The sequence below is a fragment of the Arthrobotrys flagrans genome (assembly GCF_004000055.1).
Source record: "Arthrobotrys flagrans strain CBS H-5679 chromosome Unknown unitig_8, whole genome shotgun sequence".
NCBI lineage: Eukaryota > Fungi > Ascomycota > Orbiliomycetes > Orbiliales > Orbiliaceae > Arthrobotrys > Arthrobotrys flagrans.
In genome coordinates, this window is record NW_027137553.1 from 1,363,549 (window position 1) to 1,382,186 (window position 18,638).

Consider the following 18,638-nt stretch of genomic DNA (forward strand, 5'->3'; position numbering starts at 1 on the left):
GGTCGAGGAACGCTGACATTAATCACCACCTTACGATGTTTATTTGTACCTGGGTCGTTATCCACCGCCGAGTTTATAGTTCAAATTCCATGAGCCAGTGGCACAAAACTGCGATATTTCTTAAGGCGATTGTTGCGCCTGAATTTACCGCTGTCGAGGGCCTACAGGAATGGAGTCAAGCCAAAAAGATGGTTGCGCAGCCCCTCGTGGGGATCTCTACCACACTATGACGATTTAGGAGATGCCTTACCTCTTTTTGGCGATTTTCTTTTCTATTGATAGAACATCAGTCGGATTTGTTCTAATGGGGCTGCAAGTACCATCAAAGAAGAGTATTTTACTGCAGATGCCTAGTCTATGGTACGTTTGCCATATCATAATTCTGATACCAAAAACAGTTTCGTCAACCTGACCCTTTTCTGCAAAATGCCTATAGCCAGGCGAATGTTCAAGCTTCCCCTCACTTGAATTCTGGGCTGAAGGGCTCGCCGCGAGACCCTTTGTATTTCTTACCCCATTCTTGGGAACAATCGCAATTATGATACAAAATCGATGTGCTCATGAGGCACAGCTACCTGTAATCTGTGACTAACGGTCAATTAGAATACGATAACTCTTTTCATCATAGTTTGCCGTCCGCATAGGGACTAAGTTGGGTGGGCTACACGGGATGGTCCTTTAGTGCCCGCACGCCAAGGGCGTTAGCTGGTGTTTGTGTCTGGTCGCACAGAAATCGAGCCTCGCGGGCATGTTAGTTCAGTTGCACGATTGGAGGACTCCGATTTACCTTGTTGGATGTTAACATATTGTACATATTCGAGATATTCGAATATTCGGTCCGCGAACGTTAAGCAATGTGTCTTTGAGACTAAAACTAAGATCTAGATTCTTTCCTCGTAGATTTAACAGAATATTAGTCTAAAAATTTCAAGAATATATCTAACATCGATTCTGACGCTCCTCATTCTACTACCCTAGTCTCATCATTTCGAATCCAATATCCGCATGACTGCCAGTGTTACAATAGGATTTCCCATAGTAACATCGTGAAGACCATATTTCAAAATCTCCTCACGAAGAACCCCATTCGCTGTCTTCCATTCAACCACCGTCCCTGCCTCCCCTAAATTTCTCTTAATAGTATTCTTTTCAACCTCTAAATTCTCAAAAGTGATACCTCTAGCAACCGTAGCATTCACCGCACGATGAAACATAGTTGGCGTGTGCGTCCACGGAATATCTTAATCATCTTGAGCGTGGATAAAAGTGAGCCGGTACTTTCTCCCAGTGGCCTCATTTACCCCCACGTATTCCGCAAGACGGTCGCCCGTTAACCATTTATCCCGAATAAACGTGCTGAGGCACCGAAAGACGGCAGGAAATCTTGCGAGCGGCCCTAAAATAGGGATAGTACCAGCGATTCGATAAGTAGCCACTAATGTCGGAACGTCGACAAAGGCTGCTACGAGAACTGTTCCCGCAAAAACTGTAGGTGGCGACTCGAGTGCGGAATGGTTTATGATTGCAGAAGTCACCGCCGTCCCCATGGATTGGCAGAATATGAGAATTCGGGAGGGAGGGATGCCAGCTACTCTTGTAGCCCAATCGACGTCCGCAATGCCATCTAGTAGAACACCCCGTTCGGATGGCGAGCCCGTGTTACACCCAAATCCACGGTAGTCGAATGTCAAAACGTGAATTTTGTCGGGCCTTCCAGCAGATAAGGCTCGATAGTTTGGCGTCCTGTGACCAGATCCTACTGTGCCACCAGCTCCGTGAAAATATAGAACTAATATCGCATCCGGGTCATCTCGAAGAAGTTTGAAAGCCAGCCGCGATGTAATATCTTGGACGAATCCAGCCGGTTCTGCGAGTAAATCTTCTTCATGTTTACGGTATAATTCGGGTGGTAAAATGTGCCATGCGTAGAGGGATTTGCCGTCCGACGATTTAATCGAAAAAGGTATTACTTGGTTATGAAGGAAACCAAATACTTCGGGAACATTTAAGTCTTTAATCCCATGTCATCTGAATCGCGTGTAGATAGACAGCATGTGCCTGGAAGAAATTGTTGGCTATGAGACCGAGGAAGCATGCGTAGATACCGACGACTGCTGCAGTAGATATCGAGCCATACTTTAGTGCCGTGCTGAGAATACTCCCCATCGCTTCAAAGTAAAGGTATAAGCTATAGCCGATGATTTTTGGTTAAAAGAAACTTCTTAGATGAAAAGAAAGGTAAAAATTGAGGCCTTATAGGCCTGCTCGATAGCTTATTGCGCTTAGAGCTTGCACATTTCAGTTTGAGCGATAGCTATAGAGTCGAACCTCGGCGCTAAATAGCACATCGATTTCAATCTCCTAGTTGCTGTTCATTTCGTAGAGTGATTGACCGAGTTAGAAAATTAAATGAACATAAGCAAATGCAGGCTTTAGAGTCGGCCCTTCTGAAGCTAAGCTAAGCGCTGAAATTTACCAGTATTGACATCTCGAAATCGCGAGATCGATTCGATTCAGGATAATATAGATTGCGGCCTAGGTTGCCCCAATTCTCGGGTGATCCAGTTGGCCTGATAACTAGAGAGTTGACTACCGGACCAGACCAAGTGCAACTCACCCATGTGAAAGATTCGAGGCAGACCCTGAGTTATGCATTTGAATGCCGCCGTGCCTCACGCATACTTAAGCGCTCGTGGGGGCTAATCATTAACTATAGCAGCAATATACCATTTGTGGTATTTTTGTAAGAGCAACATGTCGAACATGCATAGGACACTCTATTGGGGTAAAGAGATTGTGTATCAACGTCGTTCTTGCAATTAAGACCGATTAATGTTATAACTCTATGACAATTCTGCTGGCCTAGCAGAATATCCTAGTTTACGAGACGAGCCACGAGTGTGGTTTATGTGACTATAGACAACTCCCAAGTACTTCGGTGTAATACTCTGTGGGTGTGGAGGCTAGAGAGTGTAATGCGAACTGAAAATATTACCTACTCTAGCGGGGAAACCGTACATTTTTCTTTCACAAATTGTACAATATCATCCAGTCCCTCGGGTTCTTTAAACCAATGCCCCTCTTGTTCTGCACCCTTATATTCACGCCAATCTACCTTGTATCCAAGGTTTTGCAGAATGTCGCGGGCTTGCGACCCGAGTGTAAAATCAACATATGCGTCATCTCTACCATGGCCTATGAGAACTGGTGTATCATGATTCAGATGACCATCGCCTTTCCAGGACGTTCGTAGCAAGTAATTCAGATCTTGAGGAAGTTGAAATGAATTTGTCAGAGACTTGTCCTGAACACGACGAGCAAATGGCATCCACCCACTAAACCCCATAAAACCACCAAGTGAATAATCTCTCGTCAACAATAAGACCAACGCCGTCGCCTCGCCCTGGCTAATCCCACCCAGAATGACACGCTTTGAGTCCTTAAGCATCACAATTTCTTTGTCCAACAAATCCCGAAGAAACAGAACCGCTTCTCTCAATCCTTCGATTTGTAGCTCACCCCTTTCCGAGGGATCACTTAAAGAATAGATATCAAACCATTCTGTTACTTCCTGTTGGAATATCGTTGAAAACCTAGGTTTTGCGGTAGGAAATACCCATTTTACGTGTGGTAGTTGCGAAAATATGTTAGCTTCAGGCGGACCCGAGATCTTGGAGCTGCTAAGTTCGTCTGCTAGTTCTAGGCCACTACTTCCGCGGCCATGGAGGAAGACTACGGTGCAGGTATGGGGCCTGGGTGCAGTAGGGTGTATGGTATGAGGGGTTGGGTATTCATGAGGATGAGCACTGTTCATAGTGCATATTAAAACGAGCCATAGAAGTGAGATTAAGTGCAAGTTGGCAGATGAGTGCCCACGGGACTATAGCATGGTAAAGCAGATGCGGATAGAACAGGTCTTAGATTAGCCGATCCTGTAGGAAGGTGGGCAGAATTGAGGCTGAAAGATGCAAGCTTGTGTTGTTTGTTTGATAATGTGTTGCGCTGAGGTCCGCTCACATTTGGGGTTGAAGCCCTCACGCTATCCCAAAGCGGAATAGTCACTGTCGAACAAGCGATTCAATTTTCATACACCAAAATTTCGTTACCAAAGAAGACCTCAAGCAGCGACATTTCGACATCAACGACCTTTCGACACCCCGATCACCGACACGACACCATTCATAATCCTTCACAATGGGGTATGTTACTGCCCTCAATTGACATCTCATGTGTTTCTGGAACTGACGATACTGACCTTCTGCTTCCTGTAGTATCGGTATGTTACTTATCGCGAATTCTATCAGACGACACATTTTGGGAGATATCATGGGACTAAGACGACGATTCTATAGATTTGAAGACACACCACCAACGGGCTAGCCACCGAAAGGCACCCAAGAGCGACAACCCGTACCTTGCCCTCTTGGTAAAGCTCTACAGATTCTTAGCTCGTAAGTTGCACCATTCGACATGTTGGATCGGGTACCACAGATTCCGGGGAGGCGAGATGGAGGGGATGTCATACGGATGAAGGAAGGAACAGAAGCTGTAATTTTGGGATTGAGATGCGAGAATTGGAGCCATGGATCTCGAATATAAAAGGGAATAGTGTGCTGATGGGATATTTTGCGACAACATTCAGGCCGAACCGACTCCAACTTCAACAAGGTCATCCTCCGACGTCTTTTCATGTCCAAGATCAACCGCCCACCAGTCTCCCTCTCCCGCATCAACAGACTCGTTGGACAGGAACAAACCAAGACTGAGGGAAAGACCGTTGTTGTTGTTGGCACTGTCACCGATGACAACCGTCTATTGCAAGCCCCAAAGATCACCGTCGCCGCTCTCCGATTCACTGCTACTGCTCGTGCCCGTATCGTTGCTGCCGGCGGTGAGGCTCTTACTCTCGACCAGCTCGCCCTGAGAGCCCCAACTGGTGCCAACACCCTCCTCCTCAGGGGTCCAAAGAACTCCCGAGAGGCTGTCAAGCACTTCGGTTTCGGCCCACACAAGCACAAGAAGCCATACGTTCAGTCGAAGGGCAGGAAATTCGAGCGTGCCCGTGGTCGCAGAAGGTCGAAGGGTTTCAAGGTATGATGGAGCGGATGTTTTAGAGCGGAATCCTATTGGATCATCGTGCTAATGGTTATTATAGGTCTAAATATCTTAATACAATACAATTTTTCTTTCTCCGAACCTTCCAATATTCCATTAAACTCATTACCACCAAAACACCTTTCAATACCACTACTCTCATCAACCACCTCCTCCTCTGTGTATTCCACCAGATTCCACGACTCACCCTATATACTACTTCCTTTACTTTTGTTCGCGAGCTGCATATATTCCCTTTTTTTTGAGTCCTGTTCACGCAAGGTGTTTTATTATCGGGATTTTTACTTTATTCTCTGAACGAACGAACAACTTGCCGTATTCCTTCGTATGAACCCATGTTGTCTAGGAACACCCATTCTGTTCACGAAAAGAAAAGCAGTAATTAATGACCTACCATAGAGAAAAAAATGGAAGAGATTTACGGCAGGGAAACGATTGAGGACTAAATTTCCGTGAGATAAATTCGTATTGGTGCCAGTGATATCCGAACAGCATTACAAAGTGCAAAGGAATTACCACCAACTATACCGCCTACAAATTTGACTTTGGCAGCTCAGTCGCAGCTGGAAACTTCAGTTTCATACCTGCATCCCACCTCATGACTGCCCCCCAAACCCCATCTACTTTATCTGGCCACGTCCCATCTCCATTCCCATTCTTCATATCCACACACTTGACAAACCTCGCCTTCCCTCCCATCCACGGACGGAAACTTTGCCATGTTTTCGTCCCAGTCTCTCCATTGGCTTTCCCCTGTGGAGTATCAACTGCCTTAATATTTGGCTGGTGGAACTCTAAATTCATTGGAAACAAACTAGTGCTCAAGGGAACCCCGATACTGCTGATAATAGGAATGTCCTTGACTATAGCTACAAAGAAGGGATTATCTGGGGTTTCCGGGTGAGCAACTGTGATTTTGGTATGCCCCGTAGTCTCGGATTTATCGAAGTTGAACACCGCAAGGTGCTTTGGGATATTCCAATTGCGACGGCCATTGTATGTTGTTTCTTTGGAGGAAACATAGATGTTTGTGATTCGATAACGGGAGCTTGACGCATGTGGTGTATCATAGTAACCCGGAATGTAGAGAAGTTCGTCATAGGGTCCCACGGGAGTTGAGGTATATCGAACTACCATTATCATTCCCTATGATGTTACCCAGAGTTAGCAATGACGATATAACTATGAAATACATACGGCCTTGTTAAAGCTTACGATGCCGCCATAAAAATTATCATTTACGCCTGGGTGAAAATCGAGTGGGTTGGCGGCTCCAGCAACGTTATTCTTGTTACCCCCCATGGGATAACATGTGAACCACCAAGCTTCCCCAGTGCATTCCCATGGCCCTGGGGCGTGTTCGATGCCGTATTCGTTCGCCATAATTTAATAATATCGATATCCAATTTTTACTGAGATGGTCGTGAGGATTCGGAGTTCTGAACTTCTTCCACGGATTTGATGGTATGTAACCACAAATCCGCCAAAATAACTTGGAAGGGCAAAGGACGGGTTAGATGTTACATAGTTCATTGCAATATGCATGCCAGAAACCTAGCGGGTGGTCAACTTTAAGCCGTCGGCCGAACGATCGGGAAACCCGTATGGCTGGCTGTGAACTAGCTGAGCCTGGAATGCAGTTGTATTCCTTGATAACACAGATGCATCAACTTCCGCAAGAATATGCTTTCACAAGTCACAAGTTTTGGGGGGAGTGTCGCATGCTTAAGCATTTCATGATTTTGTTTGTTAATTACGCACGTGCCAGCCTCTTGCTCACGAACTAGATCACGTGGTATTGGCCATGGGTTCTACAGGCGGCTCCGCACCTTAAATAAAAATTACCACAACATATGCATAAAAGTTCTCTGACCCAGCAAATATAGGGTTGTGCTGAGGGCTTCCTGTACGGCAAATCAGATCGCACAATGCACTCTGTTAGGACATGTTTGCAACATCGAACATCAGAAGCCGGAAAAAGGGTGTTAATGTTTTTGTTCTCAAGCTACAACTCGACCGGCCGCTGTCGCTGACCTTATAATATTGCAATACCCCAGCGCTATGCCTCGCTCTGATCTCAATGATCCAACGGTTCAAAGAATGAAGACGATTCCTTGGAGTGCATGCCGTTGGATTGGCGTCTCAGCAGTTCTCGAAAACACATACTTGTCAGAGGAATTGAAACCTACTAAGCTGTTAACATAGCAATCACCCTATCGGTTATTTCTATTGTTCCTATGCATATCAGGATCCTGCAAGTCGCTCGAGGTTGACGAGAGGAGGACGCCGGATTCGGAAATGCAACGGAGAATACCTCCACAACATGTATCTGAAAGAACCATTTTGCTTTGCGGAAGAGCTCAGGTAATTAGACTCGACTTCTAGAACATGCTTACACTACAAATTTTGTTTATCTTATCAGTAACGGGTTAACCGCCATAGTACCACAGACTACCTAGCTAGTGTCACATAGTAAACTTAGGGTTTACTCTAGAGTCGAGCATCATGGTTCATTCCAAGTTACAGAAGTACGTATATTATAATATAGAAAATATTATTTGATATATAATTATAACCCTACATCCACCTTTGCATCAAATGTGGTTCGGCGCTCAGTCCTTTGCCCAATTGCATCGCCTGAGCCCGTTGTAGTGCCAAACTTATTAAATATCTCAACAGCATATATATGCATAACGCATATCATCTGGATGTTGGTCCAACCGAATTGCTAAGCCGATCAATACACACTTCGCGAAGCTCTGGATATGAGTGACGGTATCTCCTCATTCTAACTCAGATCGCGGTCCGGCTTGGCCTCGTAAACCATCTCCAAGTTCGGCCCTAACTGGAGATACTGCAGCAACCCCTCCTGAACCAGCCGCCTCTGGCTCTACGTCTTCAAAAGCTTTATTAATATTCACTCTTCCCCTCATTTTTCGTCTTCTCAATACAAACCATATGCCCCATGCGATAAGTCCCAGAGCTAGCACGCCGATTCCAACTCCTAAGCCAATACTAGCATTCTTACTTAGGCCACCTGAGGCCGGTGGAGTCGTTATAATAGCTGGCGTTTCCGTTGACGTACTCGTCGGTATCGTATTCGTAGTCTGTCTGCTCGTTTGTACCGTTGTTCTGTCCCCTCCACCACCACCACCACCACCACTTGTCGTCCGTGCCAGATTCGAAGCCGGACTTTCCGTCGTCTGCAACTGACCGAGGTATTCGTTGCAGTAGCTCGTATACACCGAGGTTAAGGCCATCCCATCGACTTCATAATCACCATTACATCCCGCTTTAGCGCAGTCGAAAAGTGAGGCACGGCCAATACTTGTAAGACCTCGTCGGCAGAAACACCCGTCCATGAGAGGTGTGCGACATCTAAGCCATTCGGCTATGGATGTTTCGTCCATACATGTCGAAGCACACGGGCGGAGGTTCTCTAGTGCGGAGTCGGAAAATATGCTGACGGTGTTATCCTGGGCGAGTACAGTGCTAGGAATAATAAGGAGGAGAGAGAGCGGGATGGTTGGATTTCGGAACCACATTCCAAAGTCGTACATTTTATAGATGTGTATACGTCGGCTTATTGACCTTGATGTCGGAATTTAACCTCCCGTTCAAAAACCACAGGATATCGTAGCCTCGTACCCGGACGCCAGTTGGCCAGGGGTATCTAATTGTTCAACGTGGATAATTGGTATTCGAAGACTTTTTCGTGGCTGGTTTCCTCTTGCGTACCAAACTTACTTGTCTAGCGCGCTAGATAGAAGATATATCGATACTAGCGTCACAGTCAAAACCAGATCGTTGTGATAGATTGATCGCACATCCATGCACGCGGTCGAACTCGAAAGACATCCGCCCACTCAGGGATGCAGCAAAATTATGAGAAAAGATGCTTACGGGTCGGACAAAACAAAAACCAAAGTAGGAAGAATGGCCCACCGCTTTTATATGGTATCCAGTTTTTACTTTTTGCTCATTCTTGCCAATGCATTAACGGGAAATCTCACTCGCGCCGGGGCTCTAAATTTTTCGGTGTTAATTTGGAACTCAGATATCAGAAGCGTATAAGCGAAGCGGCTGCTTTATCTGTGCTAGTTTCTAAGTTAAGGGTCTTATCGACGATCAAAAGTGTACTTGGCATGCACGCATGAACCCCTGAGCTGAGCATTGGTAATTGGGCAGCCCGAAGATTTGATCCAACCCAATACGTTTATAGGGTCCCGATTACGTATGATGATATTATTACTCTGGCGCCGGGCTTGCAGGTCCTTGTCGCGTCCGTCACTGCGGGACGAATCTGGTGGGGCCGACGGCTGCATGAAAACCTGTCGAACTCCGGCCTAGATCACAACCAAGCGCCCACCATTCGAGGCCAGATCACAGCGAGCCTGGTTTTGTAAAGCAGCTTCAACAATGCAAGCAAACCCGAAAGCTTTCAGCGCGCCTGTAAATTCAATCCAATTCGCTTCTTACTATTCTCACGAAGTTACAACACGGTCTTGATTGAACGTCTTCGCGACCACGTTTAGATAGCGAAAGGCGGGTAAACACGCATCTTGTATAAACAAAATATGATATGAATCTCAAGCAAGTTCAAGGCTGCATCTCAAGAAGAAAATAACATCATGAATTATGCATGTGGCTGTGTTTTTCACAAACAATGGATCAGCTGCTCATGCACGGCTGAATATAGAACGAGCAAGGTGTTTTCAGGAGAATTCCGGACCAATACATACCCCTCCGGTTACACAGTCTCGAACCCGAGCTACAACTATCCTGACACAGATATAAATATGTGAAAAAGCAACAATCAGGAATCAATTCGATATTATATTTGCCTTGGGACCACTGCACTTTTTGCAAGAGAAAATGTTTCGCCACCAGGATAATAGGTGAATATTTATATTAATATATTGGTGCGGTTGATTTGAAACATTCATGGATAGAACCCCGGATCCCGTCTAACTAAACCTAGTATTAGATATGCCTAGATTCTAGTTAGATCTATTATCGGTTTTTTATTTTTTATTTATCCCCCAGTTATATTTTAGCGTTCGTTGTCGAATAGCTTAGTATGGTGCGCAATAGCTTAGCGTCCTTCGTCAAATCGATTGCTTTCAAGCGGAATGAGAGACTATTAAAACACGAAGAGTGAGACGGTTGACGAGTGAAGCCCCACATGAAGGCGGTTTTCTCAGAAGCCCACCCTCTGTCTCAGGATCTTTGAGAGACACTTTTCGGACGTTACCCTTGCTATAAGAACCCTTCCAGCTTGGTCGAGACAAAACCTAACACAATGGAAAACAACAACAAGAACAAAAAAAAAAAAAAAAAAAAAAAAGGTTGTCGTTCTACCTGATCTTCGTAACACGAGACTAGTTCTACCCGCTCCGACGCACCTACTCCACTTGGGGAACGACCACCATCTGCAAGCCCCTTACGCGATACTCTTCGTGCCCCACCAAACTCGCCTCAATAATCGTTATTCCATCATGCGCCCATTCATCAAAATCAAATTAGCACAGACTCTCGTTATTTTCATCGCGGCGGCCATCCAGCGATAGAGACTGCGCTTTCGTTCGTACCGCGCCTGCAATTTGATTCTATCAAAGCACCTGGTCGAGAAGCAGTGAAAGCCATAATCATTAGGATTAGTGGCAGTTGTATTCGATAGCGCTCGTGGCGCAGGATGGACGTATCCAAGGCCCAATGATAGATCAGAAGCACAAATAAGTCTGTAGCTTTAGCAAGAGATTTTCCCCTGCCAAGTAAAGTAAGCTCTTGCTCAATTTGAAGGCTATTATGTAGATACTGTTTGATTCTGTTAGCGAAGGGTCTGGCAATGAATTAAAGGGATTATACTGATCTAATTTCATTTCCAACTTTTTTCGTAATTCGGCTTTGTGTCTTTTCTGTGTATATGAGACGCAGATATATACATTGAACTTTTATCGTTGTATAACTTTTGATAGTGGAGTTTACAACAAATTATTCAAAATACCCCTTGAAGTATTGCCAAATATCGCAAGAAAGGCTCAAAGCGGCTTCAAGAGACATTGACATTAATGTGCAATATCTATGAATTGTTGTTATTATTACATATATCCAGCAAAATTGTAATAATGCTGGTATGATGTCGACTTTTTAATAAAGTCTCTGGTAGCTTTGGCATGGCAGCTGGGCGGTGCTCTATGCCTGGCAAGAATTGTTAACCTTTCGGTAGTATTATAGGACTCCGTTTTTGGAGCTTTCCGGGACTGTCTGGTTGAACGCTTTGTTGGTATGGTGGGAAATTACGTTTAAATGGGTAGGACAACGAGATTAGGTAGAATGAATTAGTTGCTGTGGTGGTATCTGTGTTGACTGTTGTAATTAGAAAGATTGCGGATGTGATTTGTGGTAGATACACTTTTCGAAAATGAGTGGGAAATATAAATATTTATAGATGTTATGGTAAATCTTTTGTAGCTAGCTGTTATAGAGCGAAGAAGCAATTAAGAAATGGTTGTATGGTGGTACTTATAGGTTGGTTTGGTTAGGCTAACTAGTGATATCAAAACTGACATTATATGCTTGCATCTTCTAACTCACTTTCACCGGCTTATGAAATAACTTAAGTAGTTATATTACAATATCATTGGATCGAGTCCTGAAGCGATACTACGCATGTAATATTGTGGAGCCGGTGGGGCGATATCGATAGCTTCGAGCTCCACAAAGATGCAATCTCATGTTTGCAGCCTCAACACATTCACAGGGGTGCATACGAAGTTCGAAGCTGCAGCCGGAATGTGTCACAGCATAAGCCACCAGCCGCGGTAGCTTACGTTTAACTGTCCCAGCCTATATATCTATATGATACCAAGCTCTTATGGTTTTAAGATTTTATTGGGAGGCTACCGATAGTTTGTAGATTTCGGTTAGGTCTATACATTTATGACTTGTTCTAGCAATATGGTAATTCATCAGCTTATGTAGCTTATGTCCTACAGTCAGCTTGCTACTAACTCACATTAACCTGTCTAGTCGGAAATAAATTGTCGATATCTTCAATTATACTTGTAAAACGAAGGCTAACTGAAATATAAGAGCTTTGCATTGAATTTTGGCGACGAGATTTGTCTGGGCTAGTCTCTGTTTTGAATGGGAGATACCTTTTGCGCATTTGCACCTGACTTCGTGAAATATGGCTTGCGAGGCCTCGAGATCACACATACCTAGGTACTATATAAGTATTTGACTCTATCCAATTTTAGAAGAACATCATGCTGTACTAAAATCTAGATCATAACATACATAGTCTCGAAGCTATGACGGGTAAACATCTATCGATTTAAATTGATCCTTTGTCATGCAAGGTCAGAGACCCGTGCTCTAAATCAAGCATTCGAATTAATATACTCCTGCTTCTGAAAGTATAATATACACCATCAAGCAAATCGCTCAAAAGAATAAAGCGTTACATAGACCTCAGAACCTGCTACCGGCGACCTCCAAGCCCATTGCCGATGCTTATCAATCAACTTCCACCCGGCAGGTGGAGTATCGCAAAACATCTTCTCCATAATCGACAAGTGGTTATGCCCGAGCATAGACGAGTGAGGTGGACCCATCTCAATAAGTTTATTGGTATAAGAATCTGGAATCTCGTCGAGGCCTACCACAAGTGATTTACGAGCGAGTTGGAATGCCCGTACCATTGTCAAGGTGAACTCTTCGGGTGTTAAAAAATACAGCACTGAGAAGCTGACGATATGGTCGAAGGGTCCGATGGTGGGGATGATAGATTGCACAGGGCCGATGTGGACCTTGCTGTAAACACCAGTTTTCTGGCATATTCCGGCCATTCCTTTGGAGAGTTCGATGCCAGTGATAGTGTAGTTATGAGACGGCTTTGGTTTTGATTCTAGCAATTGTAACTGCGCTTCATTATCGGTGCTAGAACCCGACTCCGACTCTGGGGGCGTTATCGGTTGCGTTTTTTGCGCCAATGCACGGCCGAATAGTCCGGTACCTGAGCCCAAATCGAGAACCGTACCTTCAAATTGACATATACGATCAATCGCTATATCGAAGAAGCTACTGAATTGCGACTTCGCCACCGAGTTAACGATATCATCGTATCTGGGACTCAGGTTGTCGTAAACTTCTCCAACCGACTTTGACACAGACTCGCGTGCTCGCCGCCTCACCATATGGCTGGCAATTAGGGCATTTATAAAAGCTGGGTGTCCTCCCGGGAAGGATTCACGGACGGAGAGATCCTCCCAATCATGTGGAGGGGGGAGAAATACTGCTGGCATTGGATTAACTTCAAGGGCGATAGGGTCTCCATGCCCGGGCTGTGGAACACGGATGTCAACATTGCCCCAGCTCTGGCCAGCCATCCTGTTGGCATTCCATGCCTGAACGGCAACCTCTTGGAGTTTTTTGAAAAGTATGGGGTCATCTTCGTACTTGAGGAGCTCAACTTTTGTCTCGTCGTGGAATTTGATCTCGAAGGTGAGAAAATCTTCATATGGTTTGAATCCTGGAGGATAGATATATCGTTCGGGATTCAAGGCGACGGGGCAGTCGCCAACCTCGATGACAACGACAGAATGATCCCAGCCGGAAACATATTCCTGCACTACTAAATCGGCAGGAATGGGAATTCCATCGACTATTGTCGCGGAAGCAGTGGCTTCTGTATTCTTCGAAAGCGCAGCCTCAGCTCGTCCAGGGGCTAACTCTTTATCGAGGTAGGCCAGACACTCAACCAGCTCTTCGCGATTGCAGCACCGTGACTTCGGTGAAATGAACATGCTACCGCAACTACTAGCCGGTTTGACGAAGAGAGGGTATTTAGGAGCACTGGTATCAGAAGTAAGACTGGGACCAGGGACCCGAGGGTAACCCAACCGACGGGCATCCTCGTAGAAGTCGTTTTTGGTACGTTCAAGAACAGTACTTCGTTGGCCAATAGATGGAAGGTCGAAGCTTTCGAAATACTTGCATGCTTCAATGCCGGCCACACTGTCTTCATGTTGACCCCACATGAAGTTAAAATAGAAGTCGTAGCCTTTGGCAATGGCTTCGTCTATCTGCTCTTTTGCTGTGTTCTTGTGAACCCAGACATGATCGAATGTATGTTGATCAGTGAAATTGCCTGGGTCTTGATGAGGGCTATACTCTGCAATCTGATTGGGCTGCGAGAAAGCCGATTGGAAGACACAGATTCGCATCTTGCACGATCAAGGGGTTCGACGTTTGTGTATGATTATAATAAGAAAAACCTTGGATCAATTGATCCCAGTTAAGTGGTGGAGTAGTGTAGTGAATAAGATCTGGTGAGTACAGCTCTATAAACCAGAACTACCATCATCTTCCTTCCGTGGGAATCTACCCTTTTTATACACCATTGAACTTGTCGGAGTTCACAGTTAATTTTCGAAAAAAGGAAAGAAAAAAAAAAAAAAAGAAAAAAATCATTTCCATGTACTGGCGGAAAGAGCATGCTAACAGCAGATTAGCCCCATAGACCCTCCAGCTAAATAAATCCCCGATCGCGACACTAGATATATCTATCCAATCGATCGCAGGCCACGCAAAGAACATGCCAACTCAAGAAAATAAATCACAGTGCAGGTTGGTTTAGCCAGTAGCACCAAAGTTTTCACAGAGATCTACAGAATATGTGCATCTCAGAATATAACATGCATAGCTCCAGCTAGTATCGAGGCTATAGCTAGCTGCCGCATTGGCCGTATGCAGATCTTGTCTAATTATCACCATGACCCTCACTGCAGATGCGGATCTGTATTGAGGACTTACCCCGCCAGGGCAAATTCCGTAATATCGTCAGCTATATATCCAACCACCTAGTTTTAAAGATCTCACAGATCAATAACCAAATGATGGATTGTTGAACTTGCTGATGGAGGTCGACTTGTCCAAGCCCGTGTTACTTTAATATACATAATGGCCACATATATACAAATGTCAATGCATCACAATGACCAAAGAGCAGGTCGTAACATCTGTCCCCAAGGTCGATATATCTTAAATCGACCCCTCTCGCCCTCGCTTCAAAATGCCCCCACGCAAAGTAAGGAGAAGAAGGCAATTTGGTTGGTGTCCTAGCAATTGCACAAGCACCAACCCTCCCAGTCCTAAATCTCCCAATTGGTATTCCCGCCTGCTTAGGCGGTGTCGGGATCAGCATTAATGCCACTGAATATCTCAACCGCTAGCTTTCCACTAACTTCGACTTGAAGTTTTAACTTGAACTGAGCTCTTTATATCGTCCAATCTCAAGCCCTTTGATAATTAACTATATGTAATGTATTAATATTTTAAAATACCGCACCACCTATGTGCAAATCTTAAACGAAGCAAGTCGAAGCGAGCCAAACCTCAAGAAACACGAAACCACCCCACCCCGCGATAAAACCCTCTACAACAGACACGAAAAGCTGCAGCGATCGAATATCGGTACCAGATCAGTATTCGTGAATACAATACGTTAGATAGCCCCTCAAAGAAAGCATCAAAATGCCACCCCCGTCCCCACTCAAGATCAAGACCTCGAGCGTTACCCGCTTGATCAAGGAGGAGCAGAGCTACCACAAGGAACTCGCGTCACAGAAGGCCAGGCTCCAGAGGATGGAGGACAACGACGAGGATGAATATGAAATCAAGCAACAAGTACGTTAGAATTATGTTCTTGGGGTGCCATCGAAGTACTTGGGGAATATTAATTATTCTAATTTTATATTCGCGTCTACTAGAAAAAAGTTGTTGTCGATACAGAGCAGATGATCCCAGCAGTCCAGCAGAAATTGGAACAGGCGGTTGAGGCGCTGGAGTTGCAGCTGGTAGGATTTCAGCTCTATATTTTCTTACTACAAGACTTTATAGAGCATGATGCTAATTACTACACTTATAGGAGTTGGTCGAGGAGGACACCGACGAAAAGAAGGCCGCCCTCCTGGCCATCGAGGAGGCCAAGAAGATCTACGAAGGACAGCCGTCGTCGATCGGTAATAGTTTATTCACAGATGCTTCATAAAAAGCGAACGTACACTATCCTAGTTACGATATCTTTTCCAAATGTTCATAACATGGCGTCACCGGTTCTCTCCAGCAATGAATTATATTGCACCATCATCTTAAACAACACCTACAAAATCTTCATCTTCATGCTGCCGACAGTAGGTATTTAGGTTTAATTACGAGACTAACCTGTTTTACTGACGATATCTAGATACCCATCAAACACCGTTTCATTATTTTTTAGACCAAGTATATAAAACTAAACGACTACCTGCTAGTGCTATGTATGTATGTATGCGAACCACCCAGAAAATGCTGAACGAAGAAGAATAAAGGGGACGTCGAAAAGGAAATATTCATTATTATTAGGCATCATTATCTACTTCTAATACCAAAAAAACCTTTCAACCCCTCATTATCTCCTTACAAAGCGAAAGCAACAGCAATAGCACCGATCAATCCGGCAACACCGACGTTCTTCTTGTTGGCGGCACCAGTGTAAGTTGGACGGACGGTGGGCTGAACAGTGGCAGTTCCGTTTCCACCATAGGTTGGGATGAGAGTGGGTGGGACGGTAGAAGTTCCATTCCCACCGTAGGTTGGGGAACCAGATGGCTTCAAACCATTGCAGAGACCGTTGTTGCAGGTATTGAAGGCGCACTGGGCGTCGGACTCGCACTCAGCATTGAAATTACCGCAGGCTCGGATCAACATGGCATTGCTAGCCCAGCATTGAGCACCACCGGCACACTGTTCTGAGGTAGCGCATTGGGCACCGAGTGGGAGAGTTCCAGGAGCGGCGGTAACAGTTGGCTCGGGGGCACCGCTTGGACCAGGGGCGTCAGTTGGGGCGACAGTCGCGCTAGACGAAAGGAATCCATTGCAAAGGCCATTGTTGCAAGAGTTGAAGGCGCACTGAGAATCAGACGTGCATCCAGCGTTGAAGTTGCCGCATCGTCGAATGAGCATGACATTGCTAGCCCAACATTCAGCGCCTCCAGCACATTGTTCTGAGGTAGCGCATTCGGCACCGAGTGGGAGAGTTCCAGGGGCAGCGGTAACAGTTGGCTCGGGGGCGCTTGGACCAGGGGCGTCAGTTGGGGCAACAGTCGTGCTAGACGAAAGGAGTCCATTGCAAAGGCCATTGTTGCAAGAGTTGAAGGCGCACTGAGAATCAGATTGGCACTCGGCATTGAAATTACCGCAGGCTCGGATCAACATGGCATTGCTAGCCCAGCATTGAGCACCACCGGCACATTGTTCTGAGGTAGCGCATTGGGCACCGAGTGGAAGAGTTCCAGGAGCAGCGGTAACAGTTGGCTCAGGAGCACCACTAGCTCCCTGAGCAGAGACGTAGGCGAGGGCTGTCGCGAGAACGAAGATGGAGGAACGCATATTAATTCGATTTTATATATTAAAAAGTTCTAATTATTAAAAATGTTGTATTGTCGTCTGAAATGAAAAGTTGAGAACGATGGAAAGCAGCTGGAATTAACGAATGCTATCCAGTTTGTATTTCTTTCGAAATTGTAACGATTGTTGATATTGATATTGAAGAATAAGAACAAGATCCATCTCATGATGGCGACATGGTTTCAACTTATACTAAATCTCTTCGAAGGCGAAAAAGAAAACCTTGGACAAGCAGACCAGGCCATGATGTTACGCTTTGCTGGTTTGGAATGGGCGGGTTCTTCACCTCGTCCGCTAATAATAGACTCCACCCTGCACCCATGGCTCAACGTTAAGATCCAGTGTGACTACCAGCAGACACTAACTGATTTGGTAAAAAAGGTATGGAACTTCCGTAAAAAGACCAAAAGGAAAAAAAGGGCCCAGCCGTTTTCCTTGCCAGCTATTCTAGCGTTGTGAGCGGCTGAATGCAACATCTGGACGGAAGCGGACCTTCGTTCATTCCTACAGCTGATTGGGCATGTGCTATTTTTTCTAGGGATCTTCGAACCTCTTATGCATGATCGTTCTTGGGCTTCTTGGGGATATCTTGGGTGGCTACGTAATTACGGATGTTCCTGTGTCATAGCATATGACCTTGCTGTTCCTTTAGTTAGAACATCGAATATCTTCGGGTTGAAAACTGCAACGTTAAGCAGGGTCAGAAGCATAAAATGAAATCTTGCAAATCGAAATCCCATTCGATCGAAAGTCAAGTCAGCCCTGACAAACGGATGAATTCAATACAGAACTCCTCAACAGGTTCCGCTTAGCTAACATGCCTTTTTTTCCTTTTGAATATAAACTGCATATACTGCATATAAGATTGAGTGGCTTTCAGCCCGTCACCACCGTGTTACGATCAGCCTTATAGCTAGACAAGCTGGCAGTCGGACCTGGTATGGACTAGAATACGTGCAGCATAGGCGATTAATGGGTGGCCCTCAAAGACCCAGGCACAAGGCGACCCCGCATATGCACTCAAAAGAAGCTTAACACAGGTCTAGCCCTACCGAGACTTGGATAACAGC

At 45.3% G+C, this 18,638-nt stretch overlaps 7 protein-coding genes across 7 annotated transcripts; 2 read left to right on the forward strand and 5 right to left on the reverse strand.

Annotated features, from left to right (window-relative positions):
• Window positions 1-2,995: 2,995 nt before the first annotated feature.
• On the reverse strand, window positions 2,996-3,814 carry DFL_006896 (uncharacterized protein; the record flags this gene model as incomplete). Its single annotated transcript, XM_067636391.1, has 1 exon — window positions 2,996-3,814. The coding sequence occupies one exon, from the start codon at window positions 3,812-3,814 to the stop codon at window positions 2,996-2,998; it is 819 nt and encodes a 272-aa protein (XP_067488014.1).
• A 380-nt stretch (window positions 3,815-4,194) lies between these two features.
• On the forward strand, window positions 4,195-5,161 carry DFL_006897 (60S ribosomal protein eL18; the record flags this gene model as incomplete). The annotated part of the gene is made up of 5 exons (XM_067636392.1): window positions 4,195-4,199; window positions 4,272-4,276; window positions 4,353-4,451; window positions 4,643-5,091; window positions 5,156-5,161. The coding sequence occupies 5 exons, from the start codon at window positions 4,195-4,197 to the stop codon at window positions 5,159-5,161; spliced, it is 564 nt and encodes a 187-aa protein (XP_067488015.1).
• Window positions 5,162-5,646: 485 nt separating this feature from the next.
• DFL_006898 (uncharacterized protein) lies at window positions 5,647-6,498 on the reverse strand (the record flags this gene model as incomplete). The annotated part of the gene is made up of 2 exons (XM_067636393.1): window positions 5,647-6,261; window positions 6,331-6,498. The coding sequence occupies 2 exons, from the start codon at window positions 6,496-6,498 to the stop codon at window positions 5,647-5,649; spliced, it is 783 nt and encodes a 260-aa protein (XP_067488016.1).
• A 1,400-nt stretch (window positions 6,499-7,898) lies between these two features.
• Window positions 7,899-8,948, reverse strand: DFL_006899 (uncharacterized protein; the record flags this gene model as incomplete). Its single annotated transcript, XM_067636394.1, has 4 exons — window positions 7,899-8,607; window positions 8,693-8,706; window positions 8,764-8,788; window positions 8,863-8,948. 4 exons carry the CDS (start codon window positions 8,946-8,948, stop codon window positions 7,899-7,901), a joined length of 834 nt encoding a protein of 277 aa, XP_067488017.1.
• Window positions 8,949-12,551: 3,603 nt separating this feature from the next.
• Window positions 12,552-14,345, reverse strand: DFL_006900 (uncharacterized protein; the record flags this gene model as incomplete). The annotated part of the gene is made up of 1 exon (XM_067636397.1): window positions 12,552-14,345. The coding sequence occupies one exon, from the start codon at window positions 14,343-14,345 to the stop codon at window positions 12,552-12,554; it is 1,794 nt and encodes a 597-aa protein (XP_067488018.1).
• Window positions 14,346-15,654: 1,309 nt separating this feature from the next.
• DFL_006901 (uncharacterized protein) lies at window positions 15,655-16,171 on the forward strand (the record flags this gene model as incomplete). The annotated part of the gene is made up of 3 exons (XM_067636398.1): window positions 15,655-15,807; window positions 15,891-15,977; window positions 16,049-16,171. The coding sequence occupies 3 exons, from the start codon at window positions 15,655-15,657 to the stop codon at window positions 16,169-16,171; spliced, it is 363 nt and encodes a 120-aa protein (XP_067488019.1).
• A 407-nt stretch (window positions 16,172-16,578) lies between these two features.
• DFL_006902 (uncharacterized protein) lies at window positions 16,579-17,550 on the reverse strand (the record flags this gene model as incomplete). The annotated part of the gene is made up of 1 exon (XM_067636399.1): window positions 16,579-17,550. One exon carries the CDS (start codon window positions 17,548-17,550, stop codon window positions 16,579-16,581), a length of 972 nt encoding a protein of 323 aa, XP_067488020.1.
• Between the last annotated feature and the right edge of the window lie 1,088 nt (window positions 17,551-18,638).